The sequence below is a fragment of the Nyctereutes procyonoides genome, unplaced genomic scaffold (assembly GCF_905146905.1).
Source record: "Nyctereutes procyonoides isolate TBG_1078 unplaced genomic scaffold, NYPRO_anot_genome, whole genome shotgun sequence".
NCBI lineage: Eukaryota > Metazoa > Chordata > Mammalia > Carnivora > Canidae > Nyctereutes > Nyctereutes procyonoides.
This window is the reverse complement of record NW_026575125.1, coordinates 107,551,937-107,578,517: the sequence shown is the minus strand read 5'-3', so window position 1 is coordinate 107,578,517 and position 26,581 is coordinate 107,551,937. Positions and strand designations below refer to the sequence as shown.

The 26,581-nt window shown below is 38.6% G+C and overlaps 1 protein-coding gene across 4 annotated transcripts in view; it reads left to right on the top strand.

The window, feature by feature from the left end:
- ATP11C (ATPase phospholipid transporting 11C) overlaps positions 1-26,581 on the top strand; it is a 182,319-nt gene that overhangs the window by 90,148 nt on the left and 65,590 nt on the right. For 3 of the 4 annotated variants that reach the window (XM_055337931.1, XM_055337930.1, XM_055337933.1), the window contains exons 3-11: positions 2,088-2,177; positions 4,587-4,667; positions 6,557-6,664; positions 19,306-19,434; positions 21,229-21,332; positions 23,452-23,502; positions 24,457-24,521; positions 24,860-24,941; positions 25,853-26,003. In XM_055337931.1, coding sequence (XP_055193906.1) covers positions 2,088-2,177; positions 4,587-4,667; positions 6,557-6,664; positions 19,306-19,434; positions 21,229-21,332; positions 23,452-23,502; positions 24,457-24,521; positions 24,860-24,941; positions 25,853-26,003 — 861 coding nt within the window. The remainder of the gene's footprint in view (positions 1-2,087; positions 2,178-4,586; positions 4,668-6,556; positions 6,665-19,305; positions 19,435-21,228; positions 21,333-23,451; positions 23,503-24,456; positions 24,522-24,859; positions 24,942-25,852; positions 26,004-26,581) is intronic. The other variant, XM_055337932.1, reaches the window with a different exon arrangement.

Genomic DNA, 26,581 nt, shown 5'->3' with positions numbered 1-26,581 from the left:
CTTGGGAACCTAATAAAAAGTGGATTCTATTCCCCCAATTGATGCATATCCACACAATTCTGTACTTCATTTTTCATTGTTGTTTATTAAGTTTTTAAACTCCAGCATAGTTAGCATACGGTGTTATATTAGTTTCGGGTGTGTGGTGGTGTGGTGTAGCCATCCAGCACTTCTATACATCACCCTGTGCTCATCATGACAGGTGCCTTTCTTCATCCCCATCCCCTAGCTCTCCCATCCCCCCAACCCTCTCACCTCAGGGAACCAGCAGTTTGTTCTCTACAGTTAAGAGTATTTCTTGGTTTGACTCTCTCTCTTTTTTACCTTTGTTTTGTTTCTTAAACTACGCAAATGAGTAAAATGCTATTTGTCATGCTATTTGTCTTTCTCTGACTTATTTCATTTAGCATTATACTCTCTAGCTCCATCTATGGTGTTCCTAATGGCAAGATTTTGTCCTTTTTGTGGCTGAATAATATTCCATTGTGTATATATGCCACCTCTTCTTTATCTGTTTATCAATGAACACTTGGACTGCTTCCATAATTTGGCTATTATAAATAATACTGCCATAAACATAGGGCTACATGTATCCCCTTATATTAGTGTGTTTTGTATTTTGAGGGTAAATGCCCAATAGTGTGAGGACTGGATCATAGGGCAGTTCTATTTTTAACTTTTTGAGGACCCTCCATACTGTTTTCCTCGGTTACTGCACCAGTTTGCATTCCTACCAACAGTGCAAGGGGAATGGTTTGTTTTTCTCCTCATCTTTGACAGCACCTATTGTTTATGTTTTCTGTTTTAGCCATTGTGACAGGTGTGAGGTGGTATCTCGTTTTAATTTTGTACTTCATTTTACATGGGCTTCCTTGGGGCACTCCCATGAATCCTGGGGGGAAGCTTCTAGGTTAGCTTTTGGTTGCAATGCATCTCCTTTACTGGATATGTTTGCCTCTATTTATCTTCATTTTCTTAGGATTCCCTGAATCTTGAACCCATCAGCCTTTTAAAGAAAGGTTAGTAATAAATTCATGTACATGTGTCATGATCTGCAACTTTGGCATTTCATTCACCTAATTTTTTTTTAAAGATTTTATTTATTTATTCATGAGAGACACACACAGAGAGAGGCAGAGACACAGGCAGAGGGAGAAACAGGCTCCATGCAGGGAGCCTCATGTGGGACTCGATCCCAGGTCTCCAGGATCATGCCCTGGGCTGAAGGTGGCACTAAACTGCTGAGCCACCAGGGCTGCCCTTCAATCACCTAATTAATTAATTAATTAATTAATTTTCAGTCACCTAATTTAAATGTGTATTTTCTCACCATATTTGTGGTAGAGATCATTTAAGTATAAATTTAGATCTTTTAGGTTAGGAAACCTTTCTTTCTGGTTTCTGGTCTTTATTAAGATAGCTGGAAAGTGTAACTTCTTATATTGATTTTTAAATGACTCTGTCCTTGAGCTTAAGATAGTAGTGAGAAAGTCTATGTGATTTGATGGTGGGCCCAAGAGTTTTCTTCTCCTGCCCATGTACTACTTAGCATTGAGCCTTTAACCTATTACCAGTTACCAAAGCCCAGGGTGGTATTTTGTTGATTAAAGTGAAAGCCCTCTATGACCGAGAGGTGTGTGTACACCTCAACTATGATGGGGGGGTGGGGGTGGGTCCGGATAGGGACAGACTTCTATTGGTGATGATGATCCAGACTCCAATCGTTAGCTGAGCCAGAGGGATTAATTTGTTCATTCATTCATCCAACTAATTTACTGAGTGTCTACTATATAAACTATCACGAGTATTATCAAGGAAGTATAGGATGGCATGAGAACACCTAACAAGGAACCTAATTTAGGTCAGGGAAAGCAAAGGTTGGGGTCTAGATGGCCCAATTGTAGTAACTCCAAATGACAACTTTGTTTCTTATAAGGTATATACCTCTAAGTATATGCTTATTTGTGGGTGATCTGTTTTTTAACATGTTTTAAAAGTGTTGTGATGATCTGGCCCATGTGAGTTGTTACTAGGATTTTTCAAGTTTCCTTCCTAATAATACTCTTTTTTTTCTTCCTCCTATACAGTATACACTTTGGAATTTCCTCCCAAAGAATCTATTTGAACAGTTTAGAAGAATTGCAAATTTTTATTTTCTCATCATTTTCCTCGTGCAGGTAAGAGCTACATAAACAGCCACTGCCCTCTGCGAAACTTAATTACTCCAAACAAATTTTCAGTCCGTTTCTAACTTTAAAATGCCCTGTGTCTAAAAAGATGTTTTGGGGCTTGTTTTAATAAAACTTTTTAAAGTACTAATATTACATTTTAAGATTTGTATGATTTTATTTCTTTCTTTTTTTTTCTTTCTTTTTCTTTCTTTTTTTTGATTTTATTTATTTCTTAAGTAGAATTTTTAGTAGAAAACCTGTTGAGAATATGTTAACTTTCTTAAAAAACTTTCATGGATTTCATATCTTTGTTCATCCTAGAAGGACATATACTGCGTACCATTAAATGCAATGGCATCTTTAAAATTGAAAATAGTTCAAATTAATAGTTTTACTTTGTTAAACACCAGATTCAGCTTAATTGAAAATTTATCGCTTTTGTTCCTGATGCCAGTTTTGTTCTTCCTCATTCATTTATTTTTAAGTGCGAAAGCGTGGTAGACTTGATCTTCTCTGTGTTCCTGCTAATGTTTTGTATTTTTTAAAAAGATTTTAATGTTTTGTATTTTAAATTTTAGACATCTTAAATTGCGTCTTCCATCTTTAAGTCTATGAGCTATTACAAGTTTTCCAGCGCTGAAATTGCCCCCAGAAAATGTTTTACAGGAAGGGTATTGTTTTTTTGTCATTTCATTTTTTAAACGAAGCAGAAACATCCCAATGAAATTGCTCAAATGCCTTGTTAATGTTAAGTGCTTCTGTTTATCCACTTTGAGTCTTTGAGTAAATGGTACTGTAATTTAATTTAGTCCTGCTACTTAAAACCAATCTGGGTTGTGATATGGGAAAGAGCTAATTTCAGTCTTAAATGATGGGGCATTTGAAAAGGAGCTACTCTAGATCCATGGTGAAATATCTTACAGAACAGGATAAAATAAACTGCATACACAGGCTCAGAAGAGTCACTGTTTGTTGCATGCAGCACAGTTCATTTCGGTTCAGTGAATGTATACCAAGCACCTACTATGTGCCTTGCAATATTCCAAATAATAAAGATTCTAGCAGATACCATGAAGATCAAGATACGGCTTTTCTCTCCTTAAGGGATTTATGTTACAGTCATGTAATCATTTAATTTAATGCAGTACAAAGTCCTGAAAGTAGCACAAGCAACATGCTATGGGGACACGGTGGAAGTTATGTCTTTCCAACCAGGAAGAGCATATGAAGACTTTAAAGAGTAGATGACATCTGAACTAAGCCTTAAAGATTAGAGCAAGTGTACTGGTGAAGAATGCCAGATTGGTATATCAGGTCGTGCATGAAGGCACAGAGCCATGTCAAAGCCTGTGTCTCTAACTCAGGGTATGAGGCAGAAACCCGCCTGGATGGGGATTAGAGATGAGAGAGAATTGTGGGGGCAGGTTGATCTCATGGTCTTTTGCCCCTCAGTTCTAGTTCTCTCTCAGTATTTGTTGTTTCACCAAATGACAACATCTACCCAGCCATGTTAACCAGACACTTAAAAGTCATCTTTAATGACTCTGACAAGAAGTCCCTTGCCATTCTTACCATTTCACCCCTAAATATCTCTGGAAGTTCTTTCCATGTCTACTGCTGCCTCCCCTTGCCCAAGCCATCATCTTTTACCTGGATTATGGCAGTAGCCTCCTACATGAACACCCCCACCTTCACGCTTCTGTTCTGTTTTGCACAAAGCAGGGAGAATGAGCTTTTCAAAATGTAGTTCTGTTCATGTGACCCCTCCTTGCCTAAAAGCTTCTGTTATTTCCTGCTGTGGGACAAACAATGAACTCTGGCCAGAGGGCCCTCCTTGGTCTTGCCTCTGTGTCCCTCTCTAGCCCCAGCTTATACCACACTCTCTGGCCTCTGGCTTCCTTTATTTCTTCACTTGTGCCCCCCTCCCTCCTACCATAGAGACATGGTATATGCTGTCCACTGCCTGAAAGCCCGTTCTTCATCTAGTTCACTTCTGTTTTACTCTTTAGATTTCAGCATTGCCACTTGTTTTAATGTCTGCGTTTTCCTGTAAGCTGCCAGCTTTACAAGGGCAGGGCCGATTCTCTATCTTATTTAAAGCAACATCTCTAGAGCCTAGCCGATTCTAGCACAGGGCCTGAAAGAATGGTACTCAACAAAGAGATGGTAAATGATTGGTTATATTTCATTGAAGAAGTTAATCCAAATTTGAATGAAAACTAAGCTTGAATTAGAACTGTTTCCTTAAATTAAATGATCTGTGGATTGCTTTTGTTTTAATGAAAGTTGACATTGACCCTGCTACCAGAGTATGTTTTATCTGTATTTTTGCCTGAAATGGTTGCAACATATGAGTCCTGCCTGCAAGCGAATGGCTTGTTTTCAATTTACGTTCAATTTAATTTCTTTACCTAGGTCACAGTAGACACACCAACTAGCCCAGTTACCAGTGGACTTCCACTTTTCTTTGTGATAACTGTTACAGCCATCAAACAGGTAAATTTCTTATTTACAATTATGCCTGTGTGTCAGTCCCTTCTGGTTTGAATTTCAAGGTCAGAGGTCCTTTTTCATATTTATATAGAGTGGGATTAGAGTTATTAGTTATTAGAGTGGATTTAGTTTATATTTGATTCCTATGGAAAACATGAAAATGACTGTAAGGTGCATCTTTATTTTCTTTTGCCCCTTTTCCCCCCAGTATTTGTTTTGTGGGGTTATAATCCTAAAAGAAAGAAGAAGGTACAGCTCAGTCAGGAAATGAGAGGTGAATTTTTACTCCGGATAAATTTTTACTCTGGTGGTGGATGTTTCTGAAAAACTCCCATTCTCGTGAATTTTTGTTATGATTGCCTAAAGCAGAGAACTCAAGAGCATAAATACTTTGTTGTCTTCCCTGCGACTGCCGAAGTGAGTGGTAGGCAGAGGAGACTTTTGTTCTTGTTCTTCATCAAAGGTGACAATTACCATGGTTTCTATTGCCGATGTCTTTGAAGTATTTTGATCATTTTATATGATAGTACACTTGAAAAATTCCACATGGAATTGAGAGTGGAAATGGGAAACGATGTAAAAGGTGAGTTAGCAATGTTTGTTGTGTACTGGGACCGTCCATAGGACCTGACTAATTGCAAACATACTTTTAGACGCTATTCACCAAAGAGCTTCAGAAGTATCCTAAAGAACTTCGAAAAAGAAGGTCTGCTTAATGGTATTTTGAACAAGGTTACCTTTCCTCTTGGGGGTTATCTGGTCTTCTATCTTGCCTACCAGGAACTGCAAGAATATTTTATCAAGTGTTTGGTTGCTAAATAAAGACTTTTGGAATGTTCTTTCCCTTAGGCTGTTAGGATTATTTTTCTTTAACATCATAGAATTGCTGGCTCCAAGAATAGCCTGTATGGTTTACAAAAGCTCTTACTGATTCATTTTACTCCCTATACTAGTTCATGTTAGGGCTTTTCTTTGCTCACTGACATCACAGAAAGTGCCACAGGAAGTGATAGCCTAGCATTGTCATAAAGAGGGACAGAACAGGAATGAATATAGCACTGGAAAAAAAAAGCGGAAGGCGATCAAGAGATTTTCAAACAGTTATATTTGAAAAGGTACATTATTATAAGGAAAAAAAGCAAAGTGTTGTAAAAAAAGGAGAAGAGGTCATGCTCAAACAAATGAACATCCTCCTTCCTTAGTTCCTTAGTTCTTTTGGCTTAAATTTACTTCATACAAAAACCCAAACTAAAATGAGCCATTAGACTTTTCCCTGATTACTTTCAACTCTAAAAAATGAACACCAATTTACAGTTTCCTTAACTACCAAGTCAATGGAGAAGTTTAACTGTTGACCTCCAAAACTTATCATGGATTCTCTGCCAAAGTAACCCTAACTTGCCTTTTCTGTTCTCTATCCCCGGGGAGAAATTATATTTCCTCAGCGATGATCACTCTCAACAATCTGCTACGGAAGAATATTTTTAAGTGATAGAGCTGTAAGAAAATAAAACCCAGAAAAAAATTGTCAAATTAAAAAGTAGAGAAATTAACATTAACTTGAATAAGAGTAGAATTAGAAGAATAAATCACAGCCTTTCACAGTTGAAGAATATTAAGGTTCTGATGCTTGTGTTTTCATTGATACTTATCTGTAGAATAGAGAAATCTTTTAACACAGTAAAAGATTTTTGTTTACCTAAGGGGTATTTTAAAAGCATGTCTTAGTTTTGGCTGTAAAAATGTACAATGTTGTCTCTTTAGCACTCTGAGTTGAGATTAATACTATAAGTATAAATATCTACTGGTGACTCATGGAGGGGGCTATTGAAATTTATTAACAACTTCATTGCATTATGTGAGCTTGACTGTAGTTATTTTTGTTCTCCTAGGGATATGAGGATTGGCTAAGACACAGAGCTGACAATGAAGTCAACAAGCGTACCGTTTACATTATTGAAAATGCAAAGAGAGTGAGAAAAGAGAGTGAAAAAATCAAGGTATTTTTGTAGTTCATTCTTTTTTTATTGCGTTAAAAACATGGCATTTTAAAATTACAATTTAGTGACATTTAGTACATTCACATTGTAATGCAAACATCAACACTATCTAGTTCCAGAACATTTTCATCACCCCAAAACGTAACCCCCATAGGCATTAAGTAGTCAGGCCACATTCCTCCCTCTCCCAGGCCCTGGCAACCACTAATCTTCTTTCTGTCTCTATGGATTTACCTATTCTAGATTATTTCATATAAATAGAATCAGATACTATGTGGCCTTTTGTGTCTGCTTTCTCTCACTTAATGTAATGTTTTCAAGATCTCTTCTTATTGTGGGAATATTAGTAATTCTTGCCTTTTATGGTTAAATATTCCATCATATGGCTATACCATCTTTTCCTTATCCATTCATCAGTTGATGGACATTTGGGGGTTTTTCCATGTGTTGGCTAGTATGAACATTGCTAGTATGAACACTCATGGACAGGTTTTTGTTGAACACCTATTTTCAATTCTTTGGGATACATACCTAGGAGTAGAATTGCTACATGATACGGTAGTTCTTTTTTTTTAAGATTTTATTTATTTATTCATGAGAGAGACACAGAGAGGGGGCAGAGACACAGGCAGAGGGAGAAGCAGGCTCCCTGCAGGGAGCCTGATGCAGGACTTGATCGGGATCACTGACTGGAGCCAAAGGCACACGCTCAACCACTGAGCTACCCAGGTGCCCCCATAATATGGTAGTTCTTTGTTCAACTTTTTCATGAACCACCAAGTTGTTTTCCACAGCAGCTGTGCCATTTTACATTCCACCAGCTATGTAGGAGAGTTCCATGATATTATTTTTACTAGCAGCTAAGTTATTTTTTATCCAAATTAATCATTGTTGATTACTTAATAAGATACTAGTCAAGAGTTTAGACTTATCCACATCAAATAACCTTTTTTGTTCCCAATAGATTTTTATTTTAATTACTAATAGACTACTTTTTAGAACAGTTTTGGGTTCACAGCAAAATTGAGGAAAGTACAGCTTTTTTGTGTGTATATATATATATATATATATATATATATATATACACACACATACTCCCTTTCCCCACGAATGTACAACTTCCCTCGCTATCAGCAGTGGTATTTTTGTTGAATCCACCTACACTGGCACATCATTGTCACCCAAAGTCTATAGTTTTCTTTTTTTTTTAATTTAAATTCAGTTTACCCACATAGAGTATAATACCCAGTGCTCATCCCATCCAAAGTCCATAGTTTTCATTAAGGTTCACTCTTATTCTAAATTAAGTGGCCTTAGACAAATGTCTAATGACAAGTACCCACCATTATTAGTATCATATAGAATTGTCTCGCTGCCCTAAACATCCTTTGTACTTTGCCTCTTCATCCCTTCATCCCTCCAACTCCAGGTCACCACTTTTTACTCTCTCCATAGTTTTGCTTTTTCCATAATATTATACTGTTAGAATCATATACAGTATGAGGCCTTTTCAGATTGGCTTCTTTAGGTTAACAGTATGCATTTAAGTTTATGCTATGTCCTTTCATGTTTTGATTCATTTCTTGTGAGCACTGAATAATGTTCCATTGTCTAGGTGTACCAGTTTATGTATCCATTCACCTTCTGAAGAACATCTTGGTTGCTTCCAAATTGTGGCAATTATGAATAAGGATGCTATAAACATTTATGTGCAGGTTTTTGCATGGATATAAGATCTTAATTGTGTAAACATCAAGGAGGGTGCTTATTGGATTGTAGCATAAAAGCATGTTTAGTTTTCTAAGAAACTGCCAAGCTATCTCCAAAGAGGCTGGCTGTTTTGCATTTGCATCAGCAGTGAATGAGAGTTCCTGTTTCTCCACATCCTGGCCAACATTTGTTGTTAGTGTTTTGGATTTTGGCAATTGTAATAGGTGCGTGGTGGTATCTCATTTTGTTTTAATTTGCATTTCCCTGATGACAAACGGGGTATTCAACATCTCTTCATATGTGTCCTTGACATCAGAATATCTTCTTTCATGAGGTTGTCTATCCAGGTCTTTACCCATTATATAATCGAGAGTGCTCATTTTCTTGTTTTAAAAGTTTTTTTTTTAACATTTCAGATAACAGTCTTATCAGATATGTCTTCTACAAATATTTTATCCCAGTCTTAAAATACGATTTGGTTTTTTAAATTTCATTTTGCTATTGTGATCAAAAAGCATATTATTAAGTGGACCATCTTAACCATTGTTTTTAAAGTACAATCTCCATTTCATTTAGTTTTTTTTTTTTTTTCAGAGAACAGTTTTTCTTTAGCCCTTAGGGACCTAGCTCCTTTTAGGGCCTTTGATGGAGGTGGTGGGGTAGCACCCACGGGTCTACATCGGGGTGAGGGTTGTGGTGTTGGCTCCTTCTGTGCTTCAGGAGAGCAATGCCCAACGTCCTTGCTGCCAGTGGTGCAGCCCGTGCGGTAATGTAGCCCACAGATAGCTTGGGATGCACACAGGCCCGGAAGACCTTCGCTTCAGAAATGCCTCTGATGGGGGCAGTCTCTAGGTCCGAATAATGAACTTCTTAATGGCCTTGTCCTTGGGCAGGCAGCTGCACAGTTGGTGCCATGAATAGACTGCACATGGCCACGGCCCTTTGTTATTCCTTCTTGGTCACCTTGAAAGTGGGACCCCGAGAGAGCCCATCTTAACCATTTTTTAAAAAAGATTTTCTTTATTTTTTGTAAATATTTTTTGTGGGGAGTGGGTTGGGGAGGAGCAGAAGGAAAGAAACTTCAAGGAGACTCCCTACTAAGGACAGAGTCCCAATAGTGGGGCTCGATCTCAGGACCCAATGAGATCATAACCTGAGCTCAAACCAAGAGTCAGAGGCTTAACTGAGCCATCCAGGTACCCCTAAGATTTTATTATTAAAATCTCTACACCCAGCATGGGGCTCGAATTCAAAACCCCCCACATCAGGGCAGCCTGGGTGGCTCAGCAGTTTAGCGCCGCCATCAGCCCAGGGCCTGATCCTGGAGGCCTGGGATCGAGTCCCACGTTGGGCTCCCTGCATGGGGCCTGCTTCTCCCTCTGCCTGTGTCTCTGTCTCTCTATGTCTCTCATGAATAAATAAAATCTTTAAACAACAACAACAACAAAAAAAAAAACCCCACATCAAGAGTCACGTGCTCCACTGACTAAGCCAGCCAGGCCATTTTTAAGTGTACAATTCAGTAGTGTTAACTATATTCACGTTGTTGTACAACAAATCTTTAGTATCTTTTCATCTCGTAATACTAGAACTTCATACCCATTAAACATGAACTGCCCCTGCCTTCAGCCCTTGGTAAACACATTTCTACTTTCTGTTTCTATGACTGACTGCTTTCGAGAAATACTTCCTATGAATGGGACCATACAGTATTATCCCTTTGTGACTGGCTTATTTCACTTAGCATAATGTTTTCAAGGTTCATCCATGTTGTAGCATGTGACAGGAATTCTCCTCTTTTAAGACTATGTAATATCCCATTTTATGTATATACTACATTTTCTTTATCATCTCATCTGTTGATGGACATTTGGGTCGCTTCCACCAAGATCTTAGTATTGTAAATAATGCTGTGACAAACACAGGTGTACAAATAACTCTTTGAGATCTTGCTTTGAATTATGTTAAATAAATACCTTGAAATAAAATTTCTTAATCATATGGTAATTCTGTTTTTAATTTTTTGAGGAACCTGCATACTGTTTTCCATAATGGGTGTATCATTTTACCTTTGCACTTAGAGCACTTAGAGTGTACGAGTGTTTCAACTTCTCATCCTCTCCAGCACTTTTTAGTTTCTATTCTTTTGATGGTGGCTATCTTAATGGCTGTGAAATACCTCATTGTGGTTTTGACTTGCATTTCCCAAATGATTAGAAGAAGCGTGGAACATCTTTTCCTGTGCTTTTTTGGCCATTTGTATCTTATTTGGAGAAATGTCTATTGAGATCCTTTGCCCACTTTTTAACTGAAGTATTTGTTGTTGAGTTGTAGAAGTTCCTTATATATTCTGGATATTAACTCTATCAGATACGATTTCTGATCATATTTTCTCCCATTCCATAGGTTACCTTTTCATTCTGTTGATTGTTTCCTTTGGCAGAGTTTCTAAGTTTGATATATTCCCATTTCTTCTTCTTCGTCTTCTTCTTTCTTCTTTCTTCTTCTCCTTCTCCTCCTTCTCCTCCTTCTCCTTCTTCTCCTTCTCCTCCTCCTCCTCCTCCTCCTCCTCCTTCTCCTCCTTCTCCTTCTCCTCCTTCTTCTCCTTCTCCTTCTCCTCCTCCTTATTCTTTTTTTTTCTTTGTAGGCTCCACACCCAGCATGGAGCCTAACACATGGTCTAAACTCATGACTCTGAAATCAAGACCTGAGCCAACACCAAGAGTTGGACATTTAACCAACCGAGCTACCCAAGCACACTGATATATTCCCATTTCTAATGTTGATTTTTTTTTCTGGTACTTTTGGTCTATATCGAAGAAATCATTACCAAATCCAATGTCCTGAAGCTTTTCCTTTATGTTCATCTAGGAGCCTAAAAAGTTTAGACCTTACATTTAGGTCTTTTTTCCTACAATTTTATTTATTTATTTGAAAGAGAGAACAAGCATGAGTGGGGGAGGGGCAGAGGGAGAAGTCCACTGAGCAGGGAGCCCACATGGGGCTCGATCCAAGGACCCCGAGATCATGGCCTGAGCCACCCAGACGCCTGTTACATTTAGGTCTTTAATTCATTTTGAGTAATTTTTGTATGTGGTGTAAGGTAAGAACCGAACCTCATTGTTTGCATGTGGGTGTCCAGCTTTCCCAACACTATTTGTTGAAGAGACAGTCCTTTCCTGATTGCATAGTCTTGGTACCCTTGTTAAAATAATTTTGCCATATGTATGTGCAAGAGTTTATTTATAGGCTCCCCATTGATCTATAGATTTGTCTTTATGCCAGTCTTAATTACTGTTGCTTTGTAATACTTTTGCAATCTGAAAGTATGAAGACTCCTCAAGTTTATTTTTTCTTTTCAGGATTGTTTTGGCTATTTGCAGTTCCTTGAGATTTCATACGAATTTTAGGATTTTTTTCTATGTCTGCAAATATGTCATTGGCGTGTTGATAGGAATTCCATTGAGTCTGCAGATCGCTTGAATGGTATAGGCACTTAAACAGTCTTAAGTCTTCGATTCATGAACATGAAATGGCTTTCCATTTATTTTTATTATCTTTGATTTCTTGTAGCAATGCTTTGTAGCTTTCTGTGTGCAAGTCTTTAACTTCTTTGGTTGTTTATGCCTAAGTATTTTATCTTTTTTGATGCTATTGTAAATAGAGATTACTTTTTAAATTTTCTTTTGGGATGGTCGTTGTTGGTGTATAAAAATGTAACTGATTTTGAGTGTTGATTTTATATCCTGCAACTTTGCTGAATTCATTTATTAATTCTAATAAATTAGAATTTATTTAGGTGTGTAAGACCTAGGGGTTTGGTTTTTTTTAAAGATTATTTATTCATGAGAGACACACAGAAAGAGTCAGAGACAGAGACAGAGGCAGAGGGAGAAGCAGGCTCCTCGCAGGGAGCCTGATGGGAGACTTGATCCCAGGACCCTGGGATCATGCCCTGAGCTAAAGGCAGACACTCAACTGCTGAGCTACTCAGGAGTCCCGAATCTAGGGTTGGTTTTTTTTAATGTATAATAATATGTCATTTTTTTTTGGTCTAATTGCTCTGGCTAGAACTTCCAGTATAATGTTGAATAGTCATGCTGGGAGTGGATATCCTTGCTTTGTTCCTGATACTAGAAGAAAAGCTTTCATTCTTTCCTCACTGAGTATGTTAGCTGTGGCTTTCCATATATGGTTTTTTTTCTGTTGAGGTCATGTTTTTCTCTTTCTAGTTCATTGAGTGTTTTTATCATGAAAGGGTGTTGAGTTTATGCCAAATGCTTTGCTTTTTTTGCATTGACTAAGGTGATCGTATAGCGTTGTTATGTGTTGCATTATATTGATTGATTTTTGTATGTATCTTTTCATTCCCATGGGTAAATCCCATATGGTCACAGTGTATGATCATTTTAATGTGCTGTTGGATTTGGTTGGGTAGTGTTTGTTCAGGATTTTTCATCAATATTCATTGAAGATAATGGTCTGTAGTCTTTTATACTGTCTTTTCTTGGTAAAATGGTGTCAGTAATTCTGGCCTTATAGAACTGGTTTGTGTTCCCTCCTCTTCAATTCTTCAAAAAAGTTTGAGAAGAATTGGTGTTACTACTTCTTTAAATATTTGGCATAATTCTCCTATGAGGTCATCTACCCCAGAGGTTCTTTTGCTGGGGGGGGGGGGTTCGATTCCTGCTTCAGTCTCACTAGTTTTGGGTCTGTTCAGAATTTTTATATTTTTATATCTTTGTGATTCAGTTTGGCAGGTTGTATGTTTCTAAGTACTTACCCATTTAGTCTAGGTTATCCTATTTGTTGGCATTTATTTGCAGTAGTCTGTTAAAATCCTTTTTATTTCTGTGGCATCAGATGTTAATGTCTTTTTTAGCTGTTTGAGTCTTTTTTCTTAGTCTATCTAAGGATGTGTTGATCTTATTGATCTTCCAAGATACTATTTTTAAAGGAATATTTCTATATGAATACAGATTAAAATATGAAAGGTAATAGAAATCAAATTGTCCAGAACAAGGGAAGAAGATAGGTTGGAACAGAAAGAAAAGAGGGTAGGTGAAGATACCATTCCTGAGTGGTTTCAGGGTTGTGATATGAAGTCATTAAAAAATGATACTGTCCTCCTTGTACTTTATCAAGTATTATCAGCACCGAATTATTTATTAAACACTAGGAATTAGATATAAGTCCTCCATAACCACAGTGATAGGTAATTGTCTTGCATCTTCTTATAGTTATGAGAAAAAGGCTACAGGGTGGGAGAGTTACCTGAGATTGACATAGCATGTCTATCACCCTTCTTGCTTTTCTGCATTTCCTGCATTCCATAGGGGAAGACCCTCAACTAGAGTGGTTAGGATCGGAAGTTGCCAAACCGGTCTTAGAAATTACTCATAAGAACCAAATGTAGCCTAAAGAACCAAATGCAGCCTAAACGATTCATTACATTAAATCTATTGCTCCCAGGGCACTAAGTAAAATTGCGATGCAAGTAAATGTTCCCACATCTTTCCCTTTCTCTCGTTTCCTCTTTCTGATTTTGCTGTTACCCCCTATCCCTTCAGGAAGATAAGACCACCGCCCGCCCCCCGCCCCCCATCTTCTATCTTTTGTTCATTAGGCTTCTTTGCCTTGAGGCTGATCTCAGCCAGGTATAATCTTAATTAAATCAGTTGATGCTATTGTGTGAAATGCTGTTTGATTCGGCCCTTTCTGGAATATTTGTGTGTGGCAGGAAATGTCTATAAACCAAAAGTATCCAAATGTTTGATTTTGCTTGCCTGGGGAAGTGGGCAGACTATTGTTGAGTAAGAGAGTAACTTGGTGTGTGTCCTCTGCAGTGGAAATTTTTTGAAGAGATTCAAAGCCAGGGAGTGACTTGCAGAAGAGGCTAAGAGCCTATATTAGGATGACAGTAGTAGATAACAATAATAAAAGTAGTTAACATTTATATATAATATTAATATGTCAGGCATTCCCTTTCACATTCTATTAACCGATTTATTTATTTATTTTTAAAAAGATTTTATTTATTTATTCATGAGAGACACAGAGAGAAGGCAGAGACATAGGGAGAGGGAGAAGCAGGCTCCTCACAGGGAGCCTGATGTGGAACTTGATCTTGGAATTTTGGGATCACACCCTGAGCCAAAGGCAGAGGCTCAACTGCTGAGCCAGCAGGAGTCCCTCTATTAACTGATTTTTTTAAATTTTTTTATTTTTTTATTAACTGATTTAATCCTTACTTTATAAGAGTCTTATGAAGTATGTACTCTCATTATTCCTTCTTTACAAATGATAAAACTGAGGCACAGGGAGATAAAGAAAGTTGTCCATGACCAGGAAGTGGGAAACCTGGGTTTGAAACAAGTTTTGGGGGGCATTCCTGGTGGCTCAGTGGTTTAGCGCCGCCTTCAGCCCAGGGTGTGATCCTGGAGTCCCTATGTGGAGCCTGCTTCCCTCTGCCTGTGTCTCTGCCCCTCTCTCTCTTTCTCTCTCATGAATAAATAAAATCTTAAAAAGAAAAACAAGTTTGGGTGTAGAGTTCGTGCTCACAACCTGTCTCATGATTGAGATACATGGATATATGCAGGATATTTTTTGGAGGTAGAATCATCAGGACTTAGTGATGTATTGGATGCAGGGAGGGAGAAAAAGAGCAAAAGAGAATAAAGATAGTCTTGGTTTTGACCTGAGCAACTGGGTGAATTACATAGAACTATGAAACAAAATGCTGGCTATTAAGATGGAGAAGACTGGGAGAAGAATAGGTTTAGTGACAGATGTAGGAGTAAAAGGAATATAAAAAATTTCCATTTTAGCCATGTTAATTTTGAGATATCTGTTAGACATCCAGATGGAATTGTCAGGTCTGGAACTTAGAGATGTTTGAGTTAGCAGTCGAAATTTGGATTTTGTCGACACATAGATGGCCCATGAAGCCTATGGGACTGGATTGAATCCTAGCATATAGAGAAGAAAGCCTACAAACAAGACTTGAGGAATTCCAAGGTAAATGCACAGTTCTTTGTAAGGAAGAGAGTATGGGTTTGGTATTGGAAATATTGGAAGAGTTTCTTCAGGTTTTCTGATTGTTTCCTTTTTTTTTTTTTGATTGTTTCCTTTTTTATATCCAGTCTGCTGATAAACGCATTGAAGGACATCTTTATTTCTGATATTATGTTTTTCTTTTCTAACTTTTCCTTGTGCCTCTTTTGGTAGTTTCCATCTCTGCCCAAATTCCTCATCTACACATGTATGTTGTCTGCCTTTTGCACTAAATACTTTAATATCTTAACCATAGCTATTTTTATCTTTACATGCCTGTTTCATAATCCACAATCTCAACATTTCTGGGACTTATCCTGCTGACTTCTTTATATCTTGACGTTAGGTCATTTTTGTCTTGTGTTTTACATGTATTGTATTTTTTTAAATTGAATTTTGGTCATTGTATGTAAATGCTAGAGACCAAGGTAAATAGTATTGATGATCTGAAATGGGCACACCTCTTCTATCAGCCCATTAATGTGAACGCGAAGTCAGTCTAGTCGGGAGATGAGCTGGCTTTGGTTTTTTGTTGTAGCCATTGCTACTTTTGATACCCAGCTGGAAATTCCAATTCCAGGAGTGCTCAATTGCCATTGTCTCGGGCTTTGTGTAGAGCCTGGTTTGCCAGAGGGCCTTTCTCAGTATTCCCATTCCACGTTCTGCTTCCAGCAAGTCCTGTGTCCCTGAGCCTGTGGATGTGTCTCTCTGCCTTTTCTCTTCCACTATAACAATAGTAGATTGCTGTTTCTTACTGTTACTCATTGCCGGGCTCCTGGTAGGAACAGTGATTTCTTGGTTCTGCTGCTCCAGTGTCCGTATTAAGCAGGGCTTACGCACCTTTGCCTCAGGAGTGAGTACTTTGTCTCGATACTCCCGCCCCACCTCCATTGGCAGTTGAACTTTGCCTTTTTTTTTTTTTGATTTATTTATGATAGTCACACACACACAGAGAGAGGCAGAGACACAGGCAGAGGGAGAAGCAGGCTCCATGCACCGGGAGCCCGACGTGGGATTCGATCCCGGGTCTCCAGGATCGCGCCCTGGGCCAAAGGCAGGCGCCAAACCACTGCGCCACCCAGGGATCCCTGAACTTTGCCTTTATTAGTGGTAGGGCCCCCATGTCCCTGGATTCTCTGTCCCATGCCCAGCAGCGGATGGTATTTGTACGTCTCTTTAGCAGTGCTGAGGTTTTCCTAAGACAGGACCAGGGAGGGTTTCTTGCCTTTCTCCTAGACATAGACAGCTTTTGCCTCAAATGAGAGAAGGGTCCATGCACAATTCCGGCATATTCTGCCTCTCTGTATGGTCACAACCTACATTCCTGACCCTGTGAGGGAAGGCTTTTGCAGGTCTCCTGCCCTTGTGTTTTCTCTTGTAAGGAAGAAATGATGAGTGGTTATTATCTCTTCTCTCAGTTTTGCAGATCCAAAACTATCACATTAGCTCCTACCAAACCTTTAAGAATTGGTTCACAATCAAATTGTTTTCTTCTCCTGCCCTTTGCTGGCAATCATCTCTTGCTCCTGTGCTTTGTGAACTGTCAACCATCTCATTTCTCCTCCTCTCTCCTCAGAAGGACTTTTCAGCCTTTGAAATTCAGTTCACTTGGTGGCCTTGCAACCTCAGCTCTCTGATGAACTAAAGGAAAAAAAAATCATAATTTTTGTAGATTATCGGGCTTTTTCTAATACTCATCATGAAGCGTGATGATGTTCTCTTACTACTTTTAACATGCTAAATTGAAACAGAGCCTAAGTTGAAGGTCTAAGTGGACCCTGTTGTCCCCTTCCTTTAAAAGCCCCGTCTACGTCCCCCTTGCCTTCAGGGGAAGGCTTAACCCCCTGAGCCTAGCCTGCCAGCCCTCTGAGATCCGCCCTCTGTCCATCTCACCAGCCTTACCTTGCACTGCAGGTACAGGGACCTTTATAGTTCACATCTGAGCAAATCAGAAATGTCGTAGAATAAATGGTCTATTTGTGGTTTTTGTTTATTGGTGCCTAAGAATCATCTTCCAGCCTTTAATGAGTGTTTCCTCTGTCTAAGATGATTTAGGATTTTGTTATTTCTCTTCTGTGTATTTAATCATAGATTGTAGTTTTGTGTAAGCAACATAAGTGTTTATGTAAGTGAGGAAGGAAAGATCCAACAAGATATTATTTACAAATTAGTTCAGTTATTGATGCTGTTGCTCTTGGCTGCTGATTAAGATTGGCAAGAAAATCAAATTGTTCCCTAATAGGTCTTGAAATCCTCATTTTTATCTGCCAAATCCTATAGCAAATAGGAGACAGGTGTGTCATTTATTCAGCATTTCACAACCAAGTGTGTCCAGGTTGGTGTGCTAGGTATTGACTCTCCCAAAGTGGGTTGTCCTCTGCCACGAGCAGCTCCCTCCCTTTATCGGAGATGCTGTAAAAAACTGATACTTGTCATTTTCTATATGTGCCACAGTATAGAAAAGTTTGGGAAGCACTGAACTCTGGATGATTTCTTATATCCTTCCCCTGAACTGTTATGACTATTCATAGGTTCGGACTAATGTAGTTGCAGTATATTTGTAATAATTATCAAATGATGAATATGTGCCAGGTATTTTGCTAACCACTTTATTACCTGTGTCCTCATTTCATGCTCAAACCAATCCTGTGAGGGAGTTGCAATCATCTGAGATGCTTACCCAAGCTCATACAGTGAAGTGGAAGAGCTGGAACATAAAGTCAGATTAAAAAGTTCTACTTTCTGGGGCACCTGGGTGGTTCTGTTGGTTAAGGGTCTGACCCTTGATGTTGGCTCAAGTCATGATCTCAGGGTCATGAGATCAAGCCCAGCCCAGAGTTGGGCTTCCACTGAGCATGGAGTCTGCTTGTCTTTCTCCCTCTCCTCTTCCCTGCCCCCCTCCACTTGTGCTCTCTCCTTCCTCTCTGTCTCTCTCTCCAATAAATAAATAAAATCTTTTTAAAAAGTCCTGCCTCTTAATTTTTATGATTTATTCCCTACATTATTAAATTATCTGCACCAGAAATGGTTCATGATTTCTTCTCATGATTTTCCTATACTCGAGCTTTGGGTATTTTCTGATAGGAAATCGTTTCTCGGGATCCCTGGGTGGCGCAGTGGTTTGGCGCCTGCCTTTGGCCCAGGGCGCGATCCTGGAGACCCGGGATCGAATCCCACATCGGGCTCCCGGTGCATGGAGCCTGCTTCTCCCTCTGCCTCTCTCTCTTTCTCTCTCTGTGACTATCATAAATAAATAAAAATTAAAAAAAAAGGAAATCGTTTCTCATGACTATATTAATGGGTTCTTCTGATAGCAGATTATTGGAAAGTGACCTATTTAAAAATTATTTTTTTTGTCAAATGTTATGGGAAAAATAGATGCCTCTCCAGTTACCTAACTTTTTCCGGGCACTGAAGAGGGAACTGGCACCCAGCAATAATAGCTGTTAGCACATGGAAGGCAAAGCATATTGAAATATGTGTGATGGAGAGCAGGACAGTGGCTGCCCAGTGTTAAGGAAGTGCTCAGGTTGAAACATGCAGACTTTCTTGATTCGTTCATGAAGTGATAATGGTCATTATCTTATTGAACACAGCAGCATGAAAACCTCAGAGAGCAAACGAGTCCCTGGGTACTGAAGTCGGTTATTTGAAATTAAAGTTCAATAGTACGGTAATCTGATTGCATCAATAAGTCCTTGTGACCTTAAGGAGGATTCTGAATGCTGAATAATACTCTTTCGTCATCTTTCACGTGGCATAGGACGCTGAGAACCTAATAGCAGGAGAGGTCTTTTGCTACTCTTTTGGCTTTAGTATGAGGTGTAATGAATGCTTTGTTTGGAATTAAAATATTTATATTTTTCTCTCTATACTAGGTTGGTGATGTAGTAGAAGTACAGGCAGACGAAACCTTCCCCTGTGATCTTATTCTTCTATCATCCTGCACTAGTGATGGAACCTGTTACGTTACTACAGCCAGTCTTGATGGGGAATCCAATTGCAAGGTAATGGAAAGTAAACCTTGCCTAAACATTTTGAGCTCAGGATAGTTAATCATACAGTACTGCTTCCCGCTGCCCCCAGTCTTTTATTTTTTTCTTATTTGTGCAAGTTTTGTATTTGAAGGCAGCTTTTATGTAATTGTGTTTGAACTTCTGATCCAAGCAATTACTCAACTCTAGGGAAGAGGTTGGTGTTCGGTGAGGAAAATCCATGCCCCAGATAAAAGCCACTACATTTTTTGTAGCACTGCTTCATTTATTATTGACATACCCCATTCGATGTTTTATTTTGGCTTTTTAAAATGAATGTCATTAGAGGCTTAAACTATGGAACTATAAAAATAACTTACATGTACTCTGTTGATCTATTTTTATTTTGAAAGTGATGAATATTTTCTTTAAGAATGTCTATTCATGGCATATAGAAACTCTACCTTGGAGTAGTTTGATTGCTTTTTAAAAAAAAAAAAACCTTAGGGTTTTATTTGGCAAATGTTTGTTTCATTGCAACTGGGAAGAATTATAAATGAGCTAAAGTGAGTTTGCTCATATTGGAGGATAACTTACTTCCCTGGTACTTTCTAGCAGTCAGTTCTTGGCCCTTGTCCAGAGCTCCACAGGGCATGGAGATGCATCCTCTATATGCAGTCTTTAAGGAAGGGCACTAATGTGCTCACCTCTGTGTGTATCCTTGAGGGCTTTTCTCTGCTTGTTAATTCCATCTGGAGTCGAGAACCAGGAATCAGTATGTGAAACAGGAACTGAAATGCCTGTTGGATGACTAATTCTGTACTTCAAGGGCATGGTGATGAACTAGTGCACTTAAACTGTTCAAAAACAAAGTTAAATTTGAGGAAATGTCAAGATAAAAATCAAGAAATCTACCTAAAGATGCCCTAATAAGGAAGAAAAGTTGTTTAAAGGAAGAAAGCCTTTAAGTGATTTCTTTTTTCAATTAAGTCGATCTGATCAAATCCACTAAAAGTACATAGGTCTTCAGAATCAGGGGATAGTTTTAAATATAGCTCAGGCAGTTCCGTAATATTCCCAAAAGAGCATGCAACGGCTTTCCCTTCTGCGTAAGTGGTACAGTCTTGGAGTCTGTGTTAGCCCTCTTTTGATAATTTATAAATGGGTTTATTGGAACCTACCTTGAGTTCCGAGTAAATCAAGTGCATGGTATACTCTACTATTCTTTCTGACTAAAGTAAGACACATCCTATCACTGTTCTTCATATGAAATGTAACCTCTTTGAGGATTTTTTAGATCATTTTTTTGATCATTTTTAAGATTATTATGCTATTTGTGTAACGGAACTAATGAATTTTTTTCTTCCTATTGGCAAAATGTTAGCCTTCTTATGACACAGAGGGTTACTAATGCTCAATTCATATGTTTACATTGACATCACCATAGTCTATGGTGAACAAAATAATAGGTCTCAGTTCTATAAATAGAAGAAAAAGTAAATGGATTAAATTTTTCATTGGGTTTTCAGTTAAGGATATGCATGCTACAAATGGAATTCTCTCTGCTGTCACTATCAGGAAAAGCTTTTAGTTTTTTCATTGTCTTTGAAATCCCTTTGCAGCAGGGTTATCTTTCTAATTATTTGTAATATATTTGAAGAATAATAATACTGTAAAATTTAGTTAGTGGGAAATGTGCATCAATATTTGTATTATGCTGCCAGAGCCTCTTAGCAAAACATACTGTGTTCCTGGAATAAGGTGGGTGTACAATTATGAAAAGAATCACTTTTTCTTGTTTTTGCTTTTTCTTCTGCTTTCATCTAGACACATTATGCAGTACGTGATACCATTGCACTACATACAGCCGAATCCATTGATACCCTCCGAGCAGCAATTGAATGTGAGCAGCCTCAACCTGACCTCTACAAGTAAGAATCACCTGGTTTCATTTTACAGCTGTCTAATAGTCTGTTGACTCTGCTTCTCCTTGCCACCAGTATTGCAAAGAAACACCCACCACTTAGCAGCCCTCCTTCATTCGTGTTTTTATGAGCTGTTCTTCCCTTCTGGCAGGGAAATGAATCAAATCAGCCTTGTTCACTACCAGCCTAAGATAAATCATTGTGGGTCCAGACACCTTACTTATGATTTTTCTTTTATTTTTGTTATTTGTAAACATAACCATCTATCGAATTTTAAGATTGTTATCCCATAAGGCTGATCTATCAGATTCATGCATTAATCAGAGTTCATTAAGACAAAAATAAACCACTGTGTGTATCATCCCACATGAGGATATGAGAGAGAAGGAAGGGGATATGGGGGCCATGCACTATCCTTTTTTATGATGATCATGATGAACTGAGTATTGCAAATAGGCTGGTTTTTTGTCTACAGTAAACAGTTAAGTGAGGGAGCCATGAAATCATGTAATTTCCTCTATTTTACTATACTTAGGCTTTCTGGAGTAGATTTGCTGATTAACAGTCATTGTGGGTTGTCAAAAATTTGGCATTTGATTTTTAAGACTGGTTAGTTTGGTTGATTAGAGCATGCTGTTAATGAGGGTAGAGTAACAAGTTTTATCCCCGCGTGGGCCAATTAATCTCATTCTATGCCCTGTTACAGATGGCATCAATTACCCATGCCAGGCATCTTGTTAATGAATACTGTTGGTCATAACGGGAGACCAAATGGTTGGATGTGGCTTAACACCAACGCACAGTAGTGGAAAAACAAAGTGTTTGTTCCTACTATGAGAACAATGCCTTCCCTGCTTCCCATCATTCCTCTTTCCTTCCTTCTGTATCCACCTTGATAGGAGGAAGTGGGACCATAAAACAAAACAGCTGTTCCCTGCCTTCAAGGAGCTCAGAGTTTGCAAGGCAGTTAAAATATATATTAGAGCTAGGCTAATAGAATAAAAGGCCCATGGAATCACAGAAAAAGGAGTGACTAATTCTGCCCGTGTTAGAGTGTAATACACATTTTTGCGTGTTTATATGGCAACTCCTAAATTTTTCAAAGGAGAATTTTAGGGCAAGGAAGGTTATTCCTGATTTCTCTGGACTAGATTGAGTGCCCTTGCTTCATGTCTTCAGAATACCTGTACTTCTACCACCCTCGTGGTGACACTGTACTTGCCTGTTAACCTGTTTGCCTTTAGTGGAAGGAATATATCTTTCTGGCTTACTAATGTGTCTCCAGCACCTACCACAGTACTGGCACAATGGAAATTATGTGGTGATTAAATGAGCAGATCATCATACTTAATGTATCTAATAATAATGGTTCAGCTTTTCTGAAAAACAATGATAATGCAAATTATAAAATACAACTCTCTTGTTAAGGAAAGTTAGGCCTTTTTGCCGCATTTTTGAGAACCAAGATTATCATGTGCCCAGCCATATTACGTGATCAGATCAAGCTCAGTATTGAGACCAGCTGAAAGACACAGGCTGGAAATTTCCAAGATGGCAATCAAATGTTTGCTTTCTAAGACTAATGCGGTGGTTCTCAAAGGGTGATCTTGGGTCAACAGCAGCATCCACTGGGAACTTGTTGGAAATGCAAATTCTCACCTGAACCATAAGCTTGGGGATGGGGCTCAGAAACCCCCAGTTTAATAAGCACTCCAGCAAGTCTGATGCATATACAAGTGAAAGAACCACTGAACTAAGGGTTTTGAAAGTAGTGTTTTAGCACCAGAAACCTTTCTTCATATGAATCTAAAATAGAGGTTAATTATTTATATAACATATACATGAACAGGGATGTTGTGTGCATGCACAATGCCCACTAGAGTTTAAAAATCGATTGAAAATTTTTATTTCTTATAATCCATAATATTATTTTAAAAATCATATGAAAATGTCATGCCTCTTCAGCATAACTCTCCTCCCCCCTTCAGAAACATAATAGCTTTTTGTAGTTCATTCAGTCTTAAATCTTTGATATGATTTGTATTTTGATTCATTCCCATTTTTGTGGCATATAGATTTTACCTTGATAAGGAAGACACATTTGCCATTATGTTCTGTTTCGCAGGTTTGTTGGGCGAATCAGTATCTATAGTAATAGTCTGGAGGCCGATGCCAGGTTAGTTTGTTGTTCCTTCAATCTGCCCTTTCCTGGAGGAGGCGGGTATATATCCCTTTAAAGCCCATTAAATACCCCAGTACTGTTCTTTATAGAAAGGGATGTAAAGGTGAATAAACCTGGATTAACTATCAGATAACTAGCTGGTATCCCAGTAGTGAGTCTTAAGTAACTAACCTTGGGATTGATAGGGCCTCTGAGTGTGGATGGAAGTGATGCTGAGGGTTTCCAGAATCACAGCGCTCCAGGCACTTGGGCTCACGCTCCCAGATCTGTTCTGGGCTCTGTGCTCTTTGGTCCTGGTTGTACAGTGACAGACTCTACTGGAAGCATACCTGGAGAACGGTGGCTAATGGAGAGTAATTGAGGGCTAAGGTGGTAGAGTAAAAGCTGAGAGAATTACGTAGACTGAAGTAAAATGAAAAGCTAATCATTTATAATAAAGCAATTTATATAAAAAGGGATGTTTTCTTCCCTCTTCTATCATCCAGTTAATTACCTCGATTTTCCCACTTGCCCTTTATAGCCATGCTCAAAAGGAATTTAAATGCCAGATGCCCAATGACTGCCCAAAAGATGGGTTTACTCTCTAAATATGTCAGTGTGGCTTTCCCACCTTCACGGTTGCTTTCCCAGTCTTTTATTTGTCACCTTTTCTTCCTGTTTCTCACTCTCTGGGACTCAGAATCCTTTTCTCTCTGTGTGCACCTCGTTACCTCTGTGTGTTGCTGGCTGCTCCCATGCTCTGCTTTCCATCTGTGCTGTACCCTCAAGTCGATTCAGAGGGAAAGCTCTTTCAGCTCATCCTGTGGAGGAAGCATAGGATAGAAGTGGAAAGATACATTCTGAACCCCTGGGAGATAGATGTGTGTTAGGGCAAAATAGGTCCCCAGAGTTGATGATGCTGTATTTATTGGGCTGTTTGGATAAGCTGTGTTCATTTTTTTTATTTAGGTCTTTGGGACCTGAAAATCTCTTGTTGAAAGGAGCTACACTAAAAAATACGAAGAAGATATATGGTGAATCATTTTTAAGATTTATTTATCAGAAATATGCTTTGTAAAGCCTGTGCATAAATAGTGCATGTTAAAAATTGGACATTGCAGATAACTGCCACTCAGTCTAAGCCTATTTTTAGGTGGTAGGCATTTATAAGATGGTAAACAAGCTTACTTTAAGTATGACAAATATAGTATGTAGAATTAAAATGATCTTATAAATGATATGTCACCTGGTGACTAGACTAAGGTTTAGAATGCCTACTTCTATAGATGGAAAAAATGAATAGATCCAACTTGCTGGGGAGGTGGTTGGCAGACTTGTAACCTAGTTTTCATTGTATTCTTTTATTCCTTAGGAGTTGCTGTTTACACTGGGATGGAAACCAAAATGGCTCTGAACTACCAAGGGAAATCTCAGAAACGTTCTGCTGTTGAAAAGTTAGCATGCACCACAATTTTTTTAGTAGGGTTTGAACTGTGATATAGTTACTTTTTAGTAATTCCGAATAACAGCCAGCACAAAAAACAACATCAATTATAATAGCAGCTACCACACTGAGCACTTTTTATGTTCCAGAATTGTGCTCAGTGATTTGTATGTCTGGTTTGGTTTAATCCTCTGAGCAGCTCCGCAGAGTAATTCGTATTAGCCTGTCTGCTTCACAGATGAAGAAATGGTGTCCGAGATAAGTGACTTACCTAAGCTTGTGTAGCTATTCAGGGGCAAAGTTTAGTTGAAATATAAATTTATTCCCTTTTGCTGCTGGATAATGGTTTGGGTTCCTCTGGTGGCTGTGTGTAAGGAAGTTCAACAACATAGATAATAGTCTCCTGCTAGATCTAGCCAATTGCTATGGCATGGACCTCACTGTCTTGTTACCATGGATATCCATGTGTCAGTGACAGCCTTTCAGATTCAAAGAATCCATACTAGATTTGAGGATTTCACATTTGCTCCCCCACCCTCTACTGCAAAACCTTAGGATTTTGGGAAATGGAAACAACCTACTCTTTCTGTAAGGGTTGAGGTGTAGGTACTGTGTATGCATGTGTGTTTCCAGTCGCTTTTTGGGAACCTTATTATTTTAAAAGAAAGTGTGTGAAGCTAGTCAGCCCCTGCACTTTGGGGAGCATTGGTGACCAACAAACCAGTCAGGGCTAGCTTTTCTACTTCATCACCTGAGAATAATGCTTCTGCAGTGATAACTGAGGTTCATACATACAGGCTTGTGCTGTGGTTACACATTGTACACAGGAGAAGCTTGAGGAAACTGAACAGTTTAATTTATATGTGGTTGATATTTTAAATAATTGTATAGCTTTTAAATCCATAATATCCTATTTTTCAGATCCATTAATGCCTTCCTGATCGTGTATTTATTTATCTTACTGACCAAAGCTGCAGTATGCACTACTCTAAAGTATGTTTGGCAAAGTACTCCCTATAATGATGAACCGTGGTATAATCAAAAGACTCAAAAAGAGCGGGAAACTTTGAAGGTAATCAGTTTTATGCTGAAACTTTTAACTCTTGTTAAAAATTTTAACTAGCATTTTGTGACCAAGGCCACCCTTTATTGAAATGTTGCTCTGATAATGATACCTTTTGCTAACTTCCTGGTTTTCTCTTGGTTGTATGGTAGCCCTAAGCTATTAGATACATAAGAAGTTTTATAGTATTTTTTTTCTTTTACTTTAGGCACCTGTGCTTATTTTTAGCTCTTTAGTTAAGAGTTTTAAACAACTGAGCAAGGGATCCCTGGGTGGTGCAGCAGTTTGGTGCCTGCCTTTGGCCCAGGGCGCGATCCTGGAGACCCGGGATCGAGTCCCACGTCGGGCTCCTGGTGCATGGAGCCTGCTTCTCCCTCTGCCTGTGTCTCGGCCCCCCTCTCTCCCTCTCTCTCTCTATCATAAATAAATAAATAATTAATTAATTAAAAAAAAACAACTGAGCAAGAATCACTGACACATGACTATATATGAGCTTGTGTTGAGGGTGTTTTTAAATGTTCTTTTCGTGTACTGTGATAAGAATTTTGGCCAACGGTATAATATCATTAGGAAGTTTTCTTTGTAGC